This window comes from Corella eumyota, chromosome 5 (genome assembly GCF_963082875.1).
Source record: "Corella eumyota chromosome 5, kaCorEumy4.1, whole genome shotgun sequence".
NCBI lineage: Eukaryota > Metazoa > Chordata > Ascidiacea > Phlebobranchia > Corellidae > Corella > Corella eumyota.
This window is the reverse complement of record NC_137494.1, coordinates 250,975-270,267: the sequence shown is the minus strand read 5'-3', so window position 1 is coordinate 270,267 and position 19,293 is coordinate 250,975. Positions and strand designations below refer to the sequence as shown.

The following is a 19,293-nucleotide window of genomic DNA, read 5'->3' as shown; positions in this document are numbered from 1 at the left end:
CTTAATACGATTGGATTTTGTTTTATTAATATTTGAAAATTTATTAAATATTCAACTTTTTAAAATTAAGTTTAATTAACTTATTCTAAAATAAAAAATACTTTAGAAAATTAAGTTTAAAATATTTTTTAATTAAAATATTTTTTTTAGATTTAAAAATTCAAAATGATGAAATTATTTGTGGTTTTATTTTGTTTTATAACTTTAGCAACAGCGAATGTAGCAGAAGATAACAGTAAGCTGTCATTTCCCTTTGAAAAATATTTACAGATTTTAAAAAGTTAAAAAATCTTATTTTTAATCGTTTTTTAGTTCGTTGTTTCGGTGGAATTCAAATCTCCAGCTTAAACGGAACTTCAGTCTTTGACAACTCTACAGCAACTCTGTGCCCAGTTGAAGCAACTCAATGTCTTGTTTACAGACTTCAAATTACTGATGCCAACAACTACACCGGTGAGTTGGTGGAACTTTGTGGTTGGTTGCTTCAGAATAGTAAAGTGAAAATAATGTAGATTTGGTTTTAATGAAGTAATGTCTATATTTATTGTTTATGAGTTGTTTATTTGAAAGCATATTAAAACACTTGTTTAAAGTTTACTTTTATAGACAAAGGCTTAGTTGGGAATTAAACTCAAAGACTTTCGTTCCACAGCCCAAAATAACAACAAACCTTATTTTAGCTTTCAAAATTTTATTTTTATTTTAGCCAATGTGATTTCGGGGGCTTGCAGCAACCCCTTGTACACCCCAACCTGTGATGACGTCAGAAACACCATACCGGCCGACCAGACTTTAGAGCTTTGTAACGTCATATCATGTGACCCTGGCAACTGCAACGTCACTGCTACCAACAGTCCATTCAGGTGTCACCAAGGAACTAGAGCCACTATTGATGGCTTAGGTGTGGTGCTGGATAACTCGACCATCGCTGATTGTCCAATTGGGGCTGACTCTTGTTTAGTTGTGGGGTCTACAACCCGACTTGCTGATGGTTCAATTGGTAAGTGCATGAGGTGGTAGGTTCGAATCCTACTGGAGGCTGATTTTGTAAAAATGCGAATATACAAAAATTAAGTAAAATTATTGTTTTTTAAATACATACTCAAAACAAATGTTTTGTTTTCAGTGAATGCTGTTACTGGGTTGTGTGGATTCCCTACTTTTAACACAGAAGAAGTTGTTTGCGCAGTTTTCGGAGAATTTACCGCCCCTGGAGAGGAATTACTTAATTGTTCTTTGTTAGATTGTGCATCTAATCCTGGAGATGCTCGATGCGCTGAAACGTACGAAACTTGTCCTGTCGGATACGAGGGTAAACTATTGTGAATATTGCTTAAAATACGACATAATATCACCAAATTTTAAAATTCTAAACATGTCTTATTTTTATTTAAAGAATTTTAAACTGAGGATAAATATTTTTTCAGGTTTCCCCGATGTTCAAGTTCTCCCAGGTTGTACCGCTAGAGGCGCTCTTGAGGGTGTTTTCACCTGCCTTGGACCCCTGATGGCGGGATATCCTTACAATGACCAAACGATGTGCTTGTAAGTTTACTTATTTTGCTGAAACTTTAAGTAACGTCAGTTGGTAATTCAAGGTATTGGGTTATTAGCTGAAAGGTTTTGGATTTGATCCTGACCAAGGTCACATGATTTGCCTTGTAGCCCAGACTTTACTCAAAAAATAATCTGAATATAAAGATTTATTTGTTAGAAAGCTTATTTAGCACCACTTTCTTGACTAACATTAAAAACGTATTTACATTTAACCCATCCATAATTAAAATCCTAAAATATAGTTGATGTTTTTTCTTATATTTTTCATGTTGTAGTTTACCTAAATTGGGACCGAAATTAAGTAAAATACTCATCGTCATGCTATAGCATAATTGTAACAAACTGACATCTAAATTTTTATTTAGAGCTAACGTGGACAGTTTGGTGTCATGTCTTATCGGCCAGTTCGGAGAATGCACAAGTGGAAATTGTTTGTCTCTGATCGCCCAATTCGTACCGAACCTGGATCAAGTTTTACAGGTTTTCAATTTATTCATGTTTTATATTCTCATTTCTGATGCGGGAAGGACGACTTTGTAGCATAATCTTAGAGTAACATCAGTTACTCCGATCCAGTCTTAAGTTGACTTTGGTAGTTTGGAATATTATTGATTATAATTGCATGATATTTAGCAGCTGATTAAGTGGTGGCTCAGCAGGAGTTTAAATCATTTATAACGCCTTATTTAAAGTCGCTACAGCATGGAAGCAGCAGTAGTCGAACCCTTGACCTTACGCTTTGAACCAAGTGTTCTACCAATTACTACGTCACCAGCGATATGAAATCTAAAAGTTAAATTTATTTTTTAGGGATTCGGGGATTTCCCACCTGGGGCGACCTTGAACGATATTTTAAATTTAATCCCAAACATCACCGATGAAGTCCGAAACTTGGTGACCGATTTGACTTGCCCCACCCCCGGTCTCGTACCCCCTGCTATCACCCAGTTGCTCGGTCAATTCGGACCTGTCATGGCACAAATTCCATTCTGTGACGATGAATTCGTTGGTGACCTGGTCGGTTATGCCGGTTCTTTTATCTCCAAATTCTATATGGCAACTGAACATTCCGATGTTTGCCTGTAAGTTAATATTATAAACAACAAGGTGTTCTAATGATTTAAAGTTTTACAATAATATTTAAAGGTTTTTTTATTTTATTTTTTTTTAATTTCCTAGTGCATTCGGAGCATTAAAAAGCCAAGCTTTCTCTAACTTGAACCTTCGGTGCGGCCTTGAACATGTTGGCGGCATTCTCACCAATCTTTTGCCGCAGAATCCTAGTGTCGTTCCCGAGATCTTAACTTCATTGAACATTGCGATGGACTTTATTAAAAAAGTTGAAATTCCAGGCTGTGAAAATGGTAAAACTTTTGTTTAGATTTGAATTAGTATTGGCAGAATTTTTTTAAATTAAAAATTTTTTTAGTATAAATATATTTTTTTGTATAAATCTTTATCCTTAGTGTAAGAAGGTCGAATGCGCGACCTAAACATAGAGTAACATCAGTTACTCCAACCCAGTCTCAAGTTGCCTGTGGCAGTTTGGGATATTATAGATTATAATTACCCAATAGTTATGCTGCTGATTAAGTGCTGGCTCAGCAGGAGTTCATACCGTTTATAGCGCCTTACACAAAGGCACTACAGCATCAGATCAGTGGGGATTGAACCCACGACCTCATGTGTGGTGTAGCGAGTGTTCTTAGCACTGCCAGTTGTATGTAAATAAAGGATTTGAATAAAAGTTTTTATGATTTAAATAGTTATTATTGTTATGGTATTTATTTGTATATTTTTGAATATTAAGTTTTTTTATATTTGATAAATTTAGAAGCGACTTTATATAGTTTAAAATGGAAGCAGCTGCCGATTTGGCTAAAGCAAAAAAAACGCGCGCGTTTGCTTTTTCGCGATGAATAAAATTGTCGCCGCATTCCAAAGTAATCAGCGTCTCACGCTTCCAAACCTTTTTCAACGTTATCTTTCTTTTAGTTCTAGTATGTGCAAACGGTACAGTTGGTTCAGACCGAGTTAATGGAAGAGTTTATGAGGGAAACCTGAACTTTGTTAACTGTGGTGAAGGAAGTCAATGCGTTCTCATCAACGGCTCGAACATCGTCAACGGAACCGAAGGTAAGAATTTATTTTGATTTTAGTGAAACTATTACTTTGCTGATCTAAACGATTTTAAACAACTATCCTAATCTTTGTTGGAAAAATAACGTTTTATAACTCACAGCGCGAATTTCTTTATCTAAGTTTAGTCCTATAAGAGTAAGTCTGATAGAGTGTTGACCTTATTTAATTGTTCTTTTTTAACATCGTTGTTAGTTTTAAAGCTAAATAAAAGGTTTAAATTTATTGTTATAAATATTAGAATAGAAAATTGACCACGTTTAATTTAATGTTAGTAGAACTATTTAGCCATGTTTTCTGCTAATTTTCATAAGCATTTCTATCTTAAAATATTTCTAGGTTTCTTTCAAACTGGTTTCTGTGCACCATCTAACGTCACTGTGACGTGTGATGACGTAGCAGTTGACCCATTGATCGATCAATTAGGCAGTTGTGAAATCTCACATTGTAGCTCGACAGCTTTCTGTCCATCTCCAGTATTTATTGGACCATCAAACCTCGTTGATTGCCCAACCCCAGAAGGAGGTAAGTTAACAGTTTGTGGTCCTAAGTTTGAATACCACTGCCAGCATGCATCTATGTAGGGCAGTTTTTGGTCTTGCCGCTTATATTTTTATATATCTTTATCCTCGATGTGGGAAGGTCAAATGCACGACTTGAACGTAAATTAACATCAGTTTCGTGTTAATAATGGGTTGTAAAGTTTTTATTTAACATCGAATAAAAGCATTATATCCAGTGCTTAATATCTTACTATTTGTGGTGCGGAATAATTTAAAAAAAATAAATAAAAATTTAACTTTTAAGGAAACTTTAAAAATTATTACCGTATCATATTATCAAGTGTATTATGACACGTCCCATTCAAGCTAAAGTCCTAACACATTAGCTAAAATTAAGTGTTATACTAAGGTGTTATACTATGCCACAAAAAAACTGAATCAAATTTATTTTTAAATGTTCCAGATATCCAGATCCTGCCATCTTGTACGTTGAAAGACACTTTGAACGGTTTGACAGAATGTGAGCGACAATTGCTTGAAGGTTATCCCTACTCTGACCAACAAATTTGCAGGTGATTAGAATAAATAAAGTTGGGGTTACAGTCATATTGAACAATGTTTAATAACCACTACAACGTGAGATACATTTTCTTGATAAATGCAGCACAAAGCGCTTGCATTCAAGAACTAATAGAACAATATATAATAGTTAGAAAATAGTTTTTTTAATATTTAATAATTTGTTTATTTTTTTAACAGAAATAACTTGGAATCCGCTGTTTTGTGCGTAGCTCAAGGCGCTAGTTCTTGCTTGAATGGAAATTGTCGGACTGTGTTGGACGCCATCCCCGGCTTTAGATCTGCTATCCAGGTAAAATATTTAAAGATATAAAATACAAGTTTAATTAGTTTGTGTTTTAAAAGTTTATATTTTACTGGTAGTAATATTTTAAACCGGCATGCGTAATGTTTACTCGTTTTTTAAGGTCTCGGTTTTAGGTTTCAATTTCTAAAGGTTTTATTTTGTAGTAATTTCTGGTTACGCGTTTACGGTACTTAACCACAGAAACCATCGGCATGTAAATAAATATGACGCAACCGCAAGGCTCCAATAACATACCGGAATAAATGAACGAAAACATAGTAATAGCTACTATTAGGTCGTGACTTAAAACTGGTCTATTTTTGTCCACAAACAATTATTAATGTTAATTTATTTTCACAGGGTTTTGGACCAATGATCGCTCAGATTCAAAGTTTGGACGACATCTTCAACTACCTCCAACTTGACGCTGATACTCGTGAAATTGTTCTCTCTTTTGCCTGCCCAGTAGGTGGTCAAGTTCCTCCATTATTCGAACAACTAGTGAGCAACATCCCTCAACTTAACATCGGAGAACCAGTCTGTGATAACCGAATCGTCGACGACTTGATCCAACTTGGTGTAAGCACCGCCAGGAAATTTTTTATGGCAACCGAAAAAAGCAGTATTTGCGGGTAAGTAAGTGTTTGTTGATTTATTCTAACTTAATTTTTATGAGAAGCTTTTAATATTAAGTTTATGTTTTGTTAACTTGTTTATTGATAATTGGTTAAATTTGTCTTATAAACGTTAACATATATTTTGACTAATTTTTAGCATTTCAAGTTGTGACGTATATTTCATCTTTTAATTTAAGTTTCTATAACTTTATTAAGCTAACTCTGCCGCTATTTTGATCCTTATTTTATAACTTTATGAGTTTTTAAATTTATTTTGATCTAAATTGTGGCGTTAGTCACAAAACTTCGCATGCCTACTTGAACATATTTTAAACGTTCAATAAGGTCACGTGATTGCTTCGCTTGACTGCTTACAAATGCTCTCACGTGACATTTAGTTGCTCGGTTTAGAAAACTCATAGAAAATGTTTTTAAATAAATTATTTTTTTGCATTATAAATTATGTCTTAAAAATTTAAATTTAATGACGTCATAACCAACCATTTATAAGTCACGTGATTAATTATGACGTATAAATGTGATCAAAAAACTAAAGTTAATTTAAATTTTAAATTTCAGGGCGTTTACGTCATCCCAGTATTACATCATAGAATGGATGTCTCGTCGCTGTAACGAAGAAGTTATCAGTGATATTATTACGTCATCACTCCCAGCTGAGTTCCATGGTTTCATCCCTCTTATATCCCAGGCCATCAACATACTGAAGGAGTTTGGAGACAATTACGTTTTCCCTGGATGTGAAGGTCAGTTAAAGTTTATAGATTATTTTCAAATAAGGATTTTGTTACTTTTAATATTTAATTAATTTTTTAAATGTTAGGTTTTTTATAAATAAAAATAGTTTTTTTTTAGTTTTTTTAAATCTATCAGTGGCTTTATGTTACTTTTAATATTTAAATCCAATGCGAAATGGTTAAATTTTTGGCATTAATGATTTTCTAATACACTTAAATTTTTGTATTTTTTACCTAAATTTTTGTACGTTTTTTAAAGATTTTTGTTAAATTTTGCTAAAATATCATCGGCCTTATGATACTTTTATATTTCAATTCAAGTTATTAGGATTTGTTTTTTAGCATTAGCTCCCCAGTACACGTTGAATCTTTTTATTATTACCAAAACTCCAATTCTTTTTTTCAGGTTATTTGATCTGCCCACAAGGCACCCGAAGTATAGTTCAAGGCACAAATTTGAACGTTTTCGACAACTCAACTTACGCCCTTTGTGCACCTGGTTATGATCAGTGCGCTTTTCTTAGAACCGAAACTAGCTTCGATGGCGGAATAGGTTGGTTTTTAGTTTTTTTCATAAGCTTGGTAATAAACATCAACGCAATTTACAGTCGCCTTAAGTTAGCGTATGTACACCAATGCAAACACAGAAAGAACTAGTTTGTATACACTCCCTACGCTAACTTAGTACTTTCTACGTCACACACAAAAATATGGTAACCTGGTTTTTGATCATCATTTTCCAGTATTCTGAAAAAGTTAATTTAAAGGTTTGAACAACAAAACATCCAACAAAAACTTAATTTTAATGTCAATTGGTCCCCAGCTCAATCAGAGACCGGTATTTGCGCCAGCAGTGCAGGACAATTTACTTGCGACGATGCAGCAGCTTTCTCAGGAACAACCTTTTTAGCTTGCGACATTAACTTCTGTGATGATCGATTCTGCCCAACCTTCAGCTTGGCCCCAATGAGAATGCAAGTTTGCGACATCGACGAAGGAGGTAGAATAGAATTTTATTTCAAGTTTTAAAAGTTACTTAACTCTTTAATGATTTTAGTTTTTGTGTAAAATCTGTTTGAATATATTTAGTTTTTTTAACCTACATTATGTATAGAATTGTTATAATAAATATGTATCAAAAGATTGTGCAGCCAAAATTGGAATTATGCCCTATTTCAAACCCTGTTAAAATATAAATATTAATTTATTTAATTCCTTGTAGATATCCAAGTTCTACCCAGCTGTACTTTCAAGCAAACATTGAACAAAACTTTCGACTGTCTGGGAGGTTTAGTTGCTGGTTATCCTTACAGGAACGGCATGGTTTGTCAGTAAGTTTAACGATTTTGTACAACAAATACAAATATCTTAACCTTTTGTTGCAAAAATGATGGTTTACAGACCACAGAGCAAATTTATTTAACTAAGCTTAGTCTTAAGTGCAAGCCTGATACATTGTTGACCTTACTTACCTTTTATTTTTTAAACATCTTTATTAATATTTAAGCTAAACATTAAGTTTTATTTTTTTGTAATGTGGCAAGTATTGATCCTAGAAACAAAATAGAGAACTAACTTTTGTCAATTTACAGAAACAACTTGGATCAAGCAATCCAATGCATGGCAGGCACTGTTCTTCAATGTCTTGACGGTAGCTGTGGAACCATATTGGACGCCATTCCAGAAGTTCGACAATTTTTACCAGTAAGTTAGTTAATTAATTGGCTTTGCTAAAGTATATTTAGGACATTATTTTAAATTTTTAACCGTGCTTTTAAATATTTTCTGCTCTTTAAAGCAACATGTTTATACCTGTAAACTCATAAACTTTAAAATTTTTGGCAAAACTCATTTTAAAATATTTTTTAGATTCTTAAAGAACAACTTGGTCAAATCAACAGCATCGACGACATCTTGTATGCTATCCCCGACCTAGAAGGACGAGACGACATCCGGGATTTAATTTACCAGTTTGCTTGCCCCACAAGCGGGGTTATTCCACCCCTGTTGCAACAATTCCTGGACGGACTTGACCTTGATTCGATCCAACTTCCCGAGGTTGAGTTCTGCGGGGACAACTTCCTGAGGAACTTGATTGGCTACGGTCTCGACTTCGTCCGAAGTTTCTACACAGCTACAACTAAACGGGAATTCTGTGTGTAAGTATTTTCGTAGAGTTTTCTCGATAATGCTTAATGACGTCATAATTAACATATATTACGTCACTCTTTGACCAATATTATGACATCACAATGAAAGACCGACGTCGCAAGTTGTGACTTTATAAAATAACTCAACACGCGACAGTAAACCAACTACATCATAATTTAACCTTATATGACGTCACAGAGCATACGGTACCCTGAAAGTCCAAATCGCCGGAGCATTGAGAGGATGTGACGTAGAAAGGTTGGAGCAGTTCTTGTACACGGTGATTCCCCAAGAAGCTCACTCTTACATTCCACTTATCCTAAAAGCTTCTGGAATTCTCGAAAACTTCTTTGAACAATTGGAAATCCCCGGTTGCCAAGGTGATTTAAAAACTTTAAATTTTTAATTTTTTAAAAATATTTTTTGCCATCCTTAAATAAAAAGTTTTTATTTTTTTGTAAACACTGAGCTTAAGAGCGAGTGCTGCGACTTGAACCCGAAACCTTTCGGCTCATAATCTAATGCCACGATCTCTATACCACACTAATGAACTGTTTCTTATTAAACATCTTGTTATATTTCACAGGAGTCTCTATCATGTCCCCATGCGATCGATTCTACGAGGACCAGTCAAGTTGTGGAATGCAAAAAGGTTGGATCTGCGATTATGTGAGCTGGAGAGTCGACTTCTTTACAAGATGGATGGTCGAGTTCAGAAACTATCAGTAAGTTTCAGACTTTGTTATTTTAAGCGAGTCCGGGACATTCATATTTTAGGGAGCAGTCATAATATTATTATAAAAGTGTTTAAGCGATTAATGTAGCGTAACAAAAATATTAAAACATGAAAATTATGCTTTTGAAAAATACGATTCGTTTTGACAATTTTAAAACCAAGTTTTTACGTTTTCATTTTAACAAATTTTGATATTTCAATTATTAAATTATTTTTGTTCACAATTTCCCCAACTAGACAAACAATGATGTTGCCTGGTTTTGACATTCCCCAAGTCGCTTGTATTCAAGGTTACCCAACAAACTTGTGCAAAAACGCGGCCCAAATGTGCCTCACCGAACCCTTAAGCGGTTGTTCCTTGTGCTGGTGTAAAGACCACGAATATACAAGTAAGTTTTTATCTTTATTTTCATAAAATTACCCCATTTCAAGGAAGAGAAAAACTTATTAAAATGTTAATTTTTAGACGTTCGTGAGGTCTATGCTCGATGGAGATACGATTATTCAACTTGGAGAAATTTCTTCACCAAATATCAGCAATTTATTGGGGGAAATAACATGGGAAACACCTGTTATTAAATGCAACGACCTTTTATAAATAAACTTGTAATTCTTGTATAATTCAGAGTAAAAACTAATTCTTTTTATATATCGCCTCGAATTTTAAACTTTCCTTTTGTGAATTCGATGAAATAAATTAAAAATAAATCAAAAAATCGACAACTTTTCTATTCTTGAGCGGTTTTTGCCATCTCCAAAAAGATCAATATAAACTTTGATAATTGGTCACGTGACTAATTAGTATTGATTGGGTTGATACTGGTTCTTATATTGTCTTCTTGTTTGTTTAAAACTTGTTTTTTGTAATCTTCAAGTCTTACTGGGAGTAGATCCAAGTTCAAGTTGTTTTCTAACTTTTTGTTACTTGCTCTTGGCTGGATTCGAACTTGAGCTAACCAGGCCAGTTGCTATGACGTCACTGTCCCCTTGTGACGTCACAAAAAACTTGAGCTAACCAGTCCAGTTGCTCCCAAAAACATGCGTCTGGTTTTAAACCTTACAAATAAGTTTGCTTTTTGGATTTCATTTTATATTTTTTGGAAAGGTATTTGTGACGTCACAAGGGACACTGACGTCATCAAATGTATATGGCGTCTACGTCACAATGTGGAGTTTGATTTAGCACTTGAAAATATTTAAAATCAAGTTTATTAAATGAAAAATGCAGGATAAGATACAATCACAGTAAAAACCATAATAAGGGACGATACATGATAGTTCGAATAATAGATAACAACAAAGGTAAAATAAAATGTAATTTAATGATTAATATTAAAAAAGCAAAAAAAAGTTTTAATGATTTGTTTAAGCGAATTTTGTTTGTTCTGTTTGTGAGATTTTGGTTAATTTTGTTTGGTATTTGTCGTTTGTTTGCAAAAATGAATAAGGATTTGTTAAATTTACGTTAAAGACACTAAAATTTGGCATATTTAAAAGTTTTTGGACGGTCTAAAGTTTATTTATTAATACAATATAAAAGCTAAAAGATATAACAAATTAAAAACCTAATGCTTATGTCTCCATTTTGTTTGGTTTTCTCACAAATTTTGCAAAGATCATGAAAAACTAAAACTTAAAAAAAAATATTTAAAAATTTAAAAACTTTGTCTAAATTTTTGTCTTAAAAAGTTTAAAAATAAACCCAAAGGTCAAACGTATTCATCCGCCAAATGTCGAGGATCGCCTTTCAATTCGTGCGTGACAGAATATGACGTCATAATGATAGAGGATCCCGTTGCTATGCTAACGCGAAAACAAACATCACGTGCCCAGTTACGCATGACGTCACGTGCTTCTTATTTGTGGGTGATTCGTTTTAAGTTTTCTAAATGCTTCATTGCTCTGCGAAGAGAAAAGTTTTAAAATTTTTTGGGTAAATTCTTTCTTTTAAAACGTGGTAAAAATCACGTCCACAAAAACAAGTTAAAAAGTGAAAAAACATTTAAAAAAACATTTTTTCTTAAACACGCTAAACCTCGAATTCTTAAACAAAATATTTTGTTAAAACATCGACAATTTTACATTGGTTTTGGTTCAACAAACGCCTATTATTATTACATTGTTCGTTTCATTATTAACCATTGTTCAGTCATTGTCAGTTCTCGGCAATCGTCTGCTCCATTGTCAATAACAATGCAGTAACAATGATTTATTAAATGTTTAAGTAGCTGTGTTTTTTAGAATTATAAAACCTTGAATTTTGCAAATAAAAATAAATAATTTAATTTTTTACACAAATTTTAAAATTTCGAAATTAAATTCGGGCAAAAGTCGATGTCCAGTTAAAATTAAACAATTTTAAAACCGCTCCAACCCTCAGCAAATAAACTCAACAATCGACCCCAATATCGTTAAACTAACAACTTGGGTTAGGTCACAATAAAAAAGCAAGTTTGAATTATGACGTCACAATCAAAATTGTTTAAAGAACATCGATCAAAATCATTTAAGTTAATATTTGAGTTTTTTGCGAAAACTCGTGATTTTATTTTCAATAAAGTCACGTGACCGATTCAACGAGGTCACGTGATTCAAATTCGATTATGACGACAGATGAATAAAGAAAATCACAAAGGTAAACGGAAAAGTTAATTTTTTAAATAATATTTAATTTAATAAAACGGAGTTAAAAAAATAAAATTATTTTAAAAGTTATTTAATTAAAACTTGTTGAAAATATTTCTTCGCGGTTCATTAAAATTCTTTAAAATTGATCGCTCACAAACTCAACTACGTACGAGCCACGCATTATCACACCCTTATCTTCCTATTATGACGTCATATAGGGTTGTTTGTAAGCGTTTTTACGTAACATTTGAGGCGAAACCTCGCGCGAGTTAAAAGCTTTTAAAAAAAAGTTAAAAATAAAATTCTTTCGAACGCGATTTTAATTTTGTTTGAATAAACTTAAAGGTCGATTTAACAAAAACATAAATATTTTGAAATATTATTTTGTCATAATTGCAGCTTTGTTACGTCATTATTTTGTTTTTACCGTTCCAGTGATTTTTCCCCGTTGCTCACATTTTCAATTTCATCTGAAAAATAAAATTAATATAAACTGATATAAAAAAATGTTAAATTGAAAGTAATTAAGATGACCATTTATAAATTTTATTAAAATAAAGGACAAAATTTTAGATAATTTTAAAAATTAAAAAAATGATTTTATTTTATTTTTTTTTTTTAATAATTTTTTGGGAGAGAATTTACCAAAAAATACAAAATCATGGTGGCCTAATAACCCCAATTTGTCATGTGACCCCATTCACCATCACTTCCATGTGATTATTACGTAATAGTGAAGAGAAATAACAGCGGTAAATTTACAGAAAAGTTTTGTAAAATTATTTTGTAATCTAAAACCCAACCCTACTCATTTTCCCAAACAATTTAAAAAGGCCAAAAAAACAAATATTTTAACACAAATAAAATTACAACATGTTATATTACTATACTCTTATGCTCACCTTTCTTTAATGTTTGTGTTGGCAAACCTTGCAAAGTAAAAATCATATTTTTAAGGGTTTCAACTGATCCGGGTTGATTGCCTCCACTTAGTCCCATGTTCTGTATCGAATCAACATTAAACATGGATTTAAAGCATTTTGTTATTAGTTTGTAATGTTATAAACCAGCGATTAACTTTTAATAGCGTGGTACGTAAAAATAACAAATTGTTTGGCTTAAAATTGTGGTTTAAAGTTGTAAATAAAGGTATGCAATAATTGCACATTTGCTATAGTGTTCAACATTAAAATATGCATTAGTGTTATTTAGAAATTAATACCGTGTTGTGCCTTTAATGATTAACGTTATGAAGAATAAGCAATATTAAATAAATGTTAAATTAAAACTACCTGTGTGGAATTAATAAAATGATTGAGTTGATTTGGTTTTCCTTTAACGTAAAGCGAAACAGAAATGTCTTCGTTTAAACTAAAAATAAAGTAATTATAAACGGGTTAATAAGTGGTGTTGATGTTAAAACTAAAAAGGAAGATGCTTAAATTAATTAATTATTTAAAGTTATATTTAGGATTATGAATTCTATAGCAAACTATAAATTACAAATTGCGTTTTTTAAAGAATGAATTTTTACATTTAGCCCGAATATAAACAACTTAAATACTGGATATAACAAACAATTCCATCAATTTAATATTAGCGAGCATTTCTTGAAGTGATTTAAGTTTTAGGAAATCCCTTAAACCTTAATTCAACCAAACGCTTCATTACATTTTAAAGTGGAAGAAAAATATTTAGGGTTACCATGGTTACCATTTCAACTTTGTGTTTTTTAAAGTTAAAATTTGATTTTAAATTAATATATATTAACCCTTGAACCTTGAAATATACAATAAAGTTGTGTTAAATTTATACCTTATTATGATGCCTTATTATCAAAATATTTGTACAAATTATACCCATTAAATTTTGGAGAAAATAAGTTTGTAACGGTTTCAATAAAACACAAAAGAAATGAAATTTTCACAACAAAAGATTTAATACAAACACATTATTACAAAACCTTCAACTTTCACCCAACAAAAAAGGAGAAAAAATCTTTAAATATTTGAAAAGTTTTGTCCCAGAATAGAAATAGTTGTTGACTAAATACAATATAATAGGAAATCAAAATAACAATATCATTTACAGCTCTCTACTTCTACCTAGCAGTTAAAACATTTTTACATTTAATTTTATATTTTAGGCCTAAGTTAAAAAACCTAAATTACAACTCAACAGCGCCACCTTGCGTAAATTAAAAAAATTTTCAAATTTAAAAAATATTTTTACCTTGATTGGATTGGTTTCTCCCAATCTCTATCGCCCTCTAGAATAATATCGGTGTCTGTTGTGCTATTTTCATCACTGGAGGGGGGTAGAGTGGTATTGTGGTGATATGGTGTGGAACCAGCTTGCATGGTGTTTGTATGGTCCATATAATGGTTGGTAAATTGGTCTTTTTGTTTGGTCGGCGTAGTTAGGACTTTTTGTGCTTTTGTTAACACTGAGATAATACGAGGATCTAAAATATTAAATATTAAAAAAGTAAAATGTTTAGAAATTTATGTTTTTATGTAACTGTTTTTTAAACTACTGACCACTGCCCCGTAGCCATGCTGGTAACTCTGTTGAGTAATAATCATCTTGTTTGTCGTTGTTTCTCTCGTCGATGATTCTCATGGCTTCTGAAATATTATCAGTTGTAAGAAGGGTGGAATCTGATAAAATTATTAAGTTTTAGTATGGAACACTTTGCTTTTGTTGAAAACACTTGGTTTTACTACATGAGGTTCTGGGTTCAATCACTACTGCTTGCATGTAGGCCCTTCAGTAAGGCGCTATAAATGATATGAACTCCTGCTAACTAAACAATTAATCAGCAGCGTAGTTAAAAGGCAATTATAATCTATAATATCCCAAACTGTCGAAGTCAACTTGAGACTGGGTTAGGGTAACAAATGTCACTCTCTGTTTAGGTTGTAAAGTCGACCTTCCACACTGAGAATAAATAAATATAAAATAAAATATTGCACTAATTATTAAACCAAAATATTTTAGCAAAACCATCACCAATACCAGATTGTGTCGTAGACTCAGTTGTAGTTGAGTAAGGAAGGTGACCGTACTTCACTCGATGTGGAGTGTAACTCACTCCGTTGAGTGAATAAGGATTGTAACTGTCACTAAGTAAGGGTTGTGACATTGTTGAGGTAGAACTGTCTTGACTTGTCGATCTGGTTAAGTTTAAATAACAAAATATTTAACAAGATTATTTATTTTGATTATTAATAAATCCACAATTTTTTTTAATCTAAATAATTTTAAAAAGACAGAAACTTTAAAATATTTATGTTTATTTTTTAATTTTTTTAATGTTGACCTTGTTTCTAAGTCTGAGCAATGTAGTGAATTATTATCATCTAACAGTGGCTGTTGTAAAGATTGTTTCAGTTTTTCTTCTTTTCTCACGGCAACCCTGGATAATTTCTCGATTAATTCCACCAGGGAAACACTGCTAGGGTCGAGGTTATTTATGGTGGACGTTAAATCAGCCTGAAAATATTAAAAAATCATTTTTTAAAAAACTTTTAAATTAGTTAATGTAAAAAAATTTCACAGTCCCTATTAACACTGACTTTAGGTCCAATAAAATATAATTTTTAAATTAATGTCACCTTTAATTCATTGACTAATCTCCAAGTCCTATCAATGTCTTGTTCCAAATCACTTAAACCTTCTCGGTTTTGTTGAGTTAGGAATTGTGATTTAATATTGGTTTGGTTCGTTGGGGTTAAATCCAACTCAGGTTTATAAGTGTTTGAAGTGGTCGTCTAAAAAGTTAAACAACTTGAGTATAAGTAAGTAGCGAAATTTGTTAAATAAACTGGTTGTGCTTAAACCACTGACTTTTAATTAAGTTTGTTGATTTAATATTTAATAATTAATTTTTCAAGTTGTTAGAAACACAGCAAACACTTGAGCCAGCACTTAATAAAACAACAACTTTATTAACTTTAATAAAAACCGTTAAAATTGAAACAATTTAAAACTTACAGTACTTGTGGTTGAACCACCAGATCCAGAAAAATGTAAAACTGTTCGAGTTTTGCTTTTCCTGCAACAAATATTTGGTTTGAATAAATTTTGGTTTAAAATATTTCTTAACTACTTTAAAATAACAGAATAAATAACCTTTTCTTGTCCTTATTAATTTCGTTTAAAGTCAATGAGTCGTCGGAAAAGTTGGTTTCGCTTTCAGATGAAATAATATTCTAAAAAAAGCAAATTAAAATTATTTTTAAAGTAAAAAATCTTTTTTTTTAAATGTCTTTTATATCTGACCTTGGTTTTGGCTGAATTATTAAATTGTTTTAAATTCAATAAATTTCTTTTCGCTTTCTCTGTTGAATTAAAATTTTCCTGATCATATTTTTTAGTTGAAAGCCTTGGAATATTTGCCTAAAAATAATTAATTTAATTTAAATTAAATAATTGAAATACAGATGTTAATTTAAAACAAAAACTACATAAAATTCTATGCAAGAAAAACCTGAAAATTTGAAGGAGCAGCCAGCAACTCATCAGTTGCTAAACTTTCAGAGTCAATCCCACTTATGACATCATAGTTATCACCTGTGACATCACAGTGGTTGCTGGGCAACAACATTTTGGCCATTTTAATTTCTTTTTCAAGGGTGGACGGCACTAAAAAATAATTCAAAAATAAATTAATCTGAATTTTAAAGTTTGCTTTACCGGCAGCGTGGTGTAGTGGTCAGAACACTTGCTACACCCCACATGAGGTCGTCGGTTCAATCCCCACTAATCTCATTCTGTAGCGCCCTTAAGTAAGGCGCTATAAACGGTATTAACTCCTGCTGAGCCAGCCCTTAATCAGCAGCATAATTATCGGGCAATTATAATCTATAATATCCCAAACTGCCTAAGGCAACTCAAGACTGGGTCGGAGTAACTGATGTTACTCTATGTTTAAGTCATGAAGTCGACTTTTCCACAACGAGGATAAAGATATAAACAAAAAAAAAAAAATAACGAAAAAATAAAAATACTTGTTCTATGCAAGGCTTCTCTTTTAATAGGGGTTTGTGTACAGTTTTCAGTCATTGAAATTGCCATTTTATAAGTTTGTATTTTATTGAAATTGTGGATATATTCATCCAACATTCTAGAAGCTGAAGAACTTCTAGTTTGGGAATTTTTACTTCTTCTAAAAAAACATAAAAATAAATTTTAAGATTACTTTTAAAGCAGTTTAAGTATACACAAAAATATATATAATGAAAAATCAATTGGTAAAAAAACATTAAAAATAAATGCAACATTGTTTGGTTTTATTAAATAATAAAGTTAAACTTACTTTGGTGAAATTAAATTTTCAGTTTTATAAATTTCATCATCTGTGATTAAAGTTGTTATCGTTGAACTTGAACTTTTGTGACCTTGTGACCTCATAGTTAAAAACTTAAATAATGTCTTCAAAATAAAAGTTTAAACTGCATTACTATTTCATGTAGAACTGTTAAGTAAATTTCTTAATTTGCTAGTTCAAACTTTTATAAAACATTAAATGAGTTTACTAATTGTAAAGTAACGTAAATTTCCCCTGTTAAAAATAAAGTTTAATTAAATTAGAAATTAAAATTACAAAAGTTTTCAAAAAATGCTTTACCAGTATTTTAACATTGTTATTTACAATTTATAGTCAATAAATTTAACATCAAACTTTAATACAAATAAGATAAAATCCTTTTATTCACGAAAAACAAGTTTGTTTACTGTTTTTAGTTTTGTTTAATGTAAACAAAAAATTAAACATTCGTTCGTTACCAGAAACTTTTAAATTCGCGGTAGATACCATAGACAGCATATAAATAAATATATACGATGTCTATGGTTTAATGACCACAGTTTTTCTGCCAGAAACTTTGCAGAAAGCAGAATATATTTTAATTAAGTGAATAAATATAAAAACATTAATTTTAATATTTTTTAATTGAAATACACAAAAATTTAAAAAAAATATAACTGCTTAGCTTTAATGTAAAATTTAAAGTAAAATATTTTTCTTTAGTTTGTAAACTTGAAAAATTATTAGTATTTGTTGGTTATTAAATTATTAATCAGTTTTAAACTTGGTATTTGTAATTAAATCAAAAAAAAAAATTTAAAAATCAATTTAATATGTTTTTAGTGGGCTTGAATAAAAATTAAATTTTTATAATTAATTTATTGGAATATGGTGAAACAATCTTTGAAAAACATTTTAAAGAAAATTTCTAAAATCAAGACAATATGTAACATTAAAGTTATTTAGTCAAACTTTTTCAATACTTTGTGTTAGAAGCCAATTTAAACGCCTGAAAAATTCGTTTTTAGTTAATTACTCGCTTTTCATTTTTTTTTTAAAGATTTTTTAAGATTTCAAATTCCAGCAACCAATGCTCGCAGCGCTTCAAAATTTTCCTGTCTGAAGAAGTAACTTAGTTTTGCAACCACGTGGTTGGTTTGGTGAAAAGATTCGCCCGCCATTGTTTTTTAATATTTTAGTTTTTAAAGTCAGTAAAATGAAGTTATTAAAATAAGTAGGGACCTCTTTAGTTTAGTTTATGTATTATCATTAAGTTTACGTATAACCGATAGTTTAAAACATAAAATGAAGGCATTTTAAGAACCGCGAATGGATACATTAGGCGTGGTGGGGTTTTGTTACGTCATCATCAGTTTAGAGCGTGGCGGATGAATACAAAATATAGTCGTTGTAGCGAGTTTACTTAAAACTAAACTAAATCTTGTTAGTTTAAAACATTTAAGTTTGTCTTGCAGTTGTAGAAGTCGTCCATCTTTGTAACATTAGAACATGAACAAGAACTTTAGTGATGGATATGTTAGTTTTATTAGCCATAAAGCGATACTAACATTGTTTATTTTGTTTAACAGATTTATGTTATTTAATTTTGTTAATATTTATTTAATCCTCTCCGAAGATCAATGTTTCGACGAAGCTGACTTCAACAAATCGGGTTAAGTAGATTGTTTTATTAATATTGTTTAAAATTATTAAAACTTGTATAAAGTTTATTGATCTGAATATGCAACGGGTTAGGGGTAGGATCGCGCGCGTGTCGACACTCGTTATTTTAATGTCTGGCGTTTAACAGTCCGCATATTCAGAACACGGCACCATTTTAAAAGTGTGTAAATAACTAAATAATTCCTAATAAGACAAAGATAACTGCCCCTTGTTTTTTAAGGTAATGACGACCTCACGAAGCCGGATATTCTGATGATGATTTTATGAGGAATGGAGGAGCAAACAGACAACATATCTTCCTCCAGCAACAAGGTAAAATGTTTATTATAAAATACTGTATTTTTTTGT

General features: G+C 31.3%; 2 protein-coding genes across 2 annotated transcripts; one reads left to right on the top strand and one right to left on the bottom strand.

The window, feature by feature from the left end:
* Positions 1 to 33: 33 nt before the first annotated feature.
* On the top strand, positions 34 to 10,047 carry LOC145752959 (uncharacterized). Its single transcript, XM_082569339.1, has 23 exons — positions 34 to 235; positions 313 to 453; positions 707 to 1,000; positions 1,127 to 1,312; positions 1,428 to 1,545; positions 1,923 to 2,037; positions 2,368 to 2,639; positions 2,737 to 2,921; positions 3,553 to 3,693; positions 4,036 to 4,221; positions 4,663 to 4,771; positions 4,959 to 5,070; positions 5,425 to 5,696; positions 6,261 to 6,445; positions 6,843 to 6,989; positions 7,260 to 7,436; positions 7,659 to 7,767; positions 8,029 to 8,140; positions 8,306 to 8,595; positions 8,786 to 8,967; positions 9,174 to 9,312; positions 9,561 to 9,712; positions 9,790 to 10,047. Exons 1-23 carry the CDS (start codon positions 166 to 168, stop codon positions 9,900 to 9,902), a joined length of 3,807 nt encoding a protein of 1,268 aa, XP_082425465.1. The 5' UTR covers positions 34 to 165; the 3' UTR covers positions 9,903 to 10,047.
* Positions 10,048 to 10,553: 506 nt separating this feature from the next.
* LOC145752948 (uncharacterized) lies at positions 10,554 to 17,463 on the bottom strand. Its single transcript, XM_082569325.1, has 15 exons — positions 17,272 to 17,463; positions 16,964 to 17,121; positions 16,444 to 16,598; positions 16,236 to 16,352; positions 16,086 to 16,165; positions 15,948 to 16,008; positions 15,569 to 15,724; positions 15,274 to 15,446; positions 14,970 to 15,127; positions 14,492 to 14,611; positions 14,184 to 14,415; positions 13,244 to 13,322; positions 12,854 to 12,953; positions 12,379 to 12,421; positions 10,554 to 11,225 (listed from the first exon to the last, which is right to left on the bottom strand). Exons 1-15 carry the CDS (start codon positions 17,364 to 17,366, stop codon positions 11,180 to 11,182), a joined length of 1,773 nt encoding a protein of 590 aa, XP_082425451.1. The 5' UTR covers positions 17,367 to 17,463; the 3' UTR covers positions 10,554 to 11,179.
* Positions 17,464 to 19,293: the final 1,830 nt, after the last annotated feature.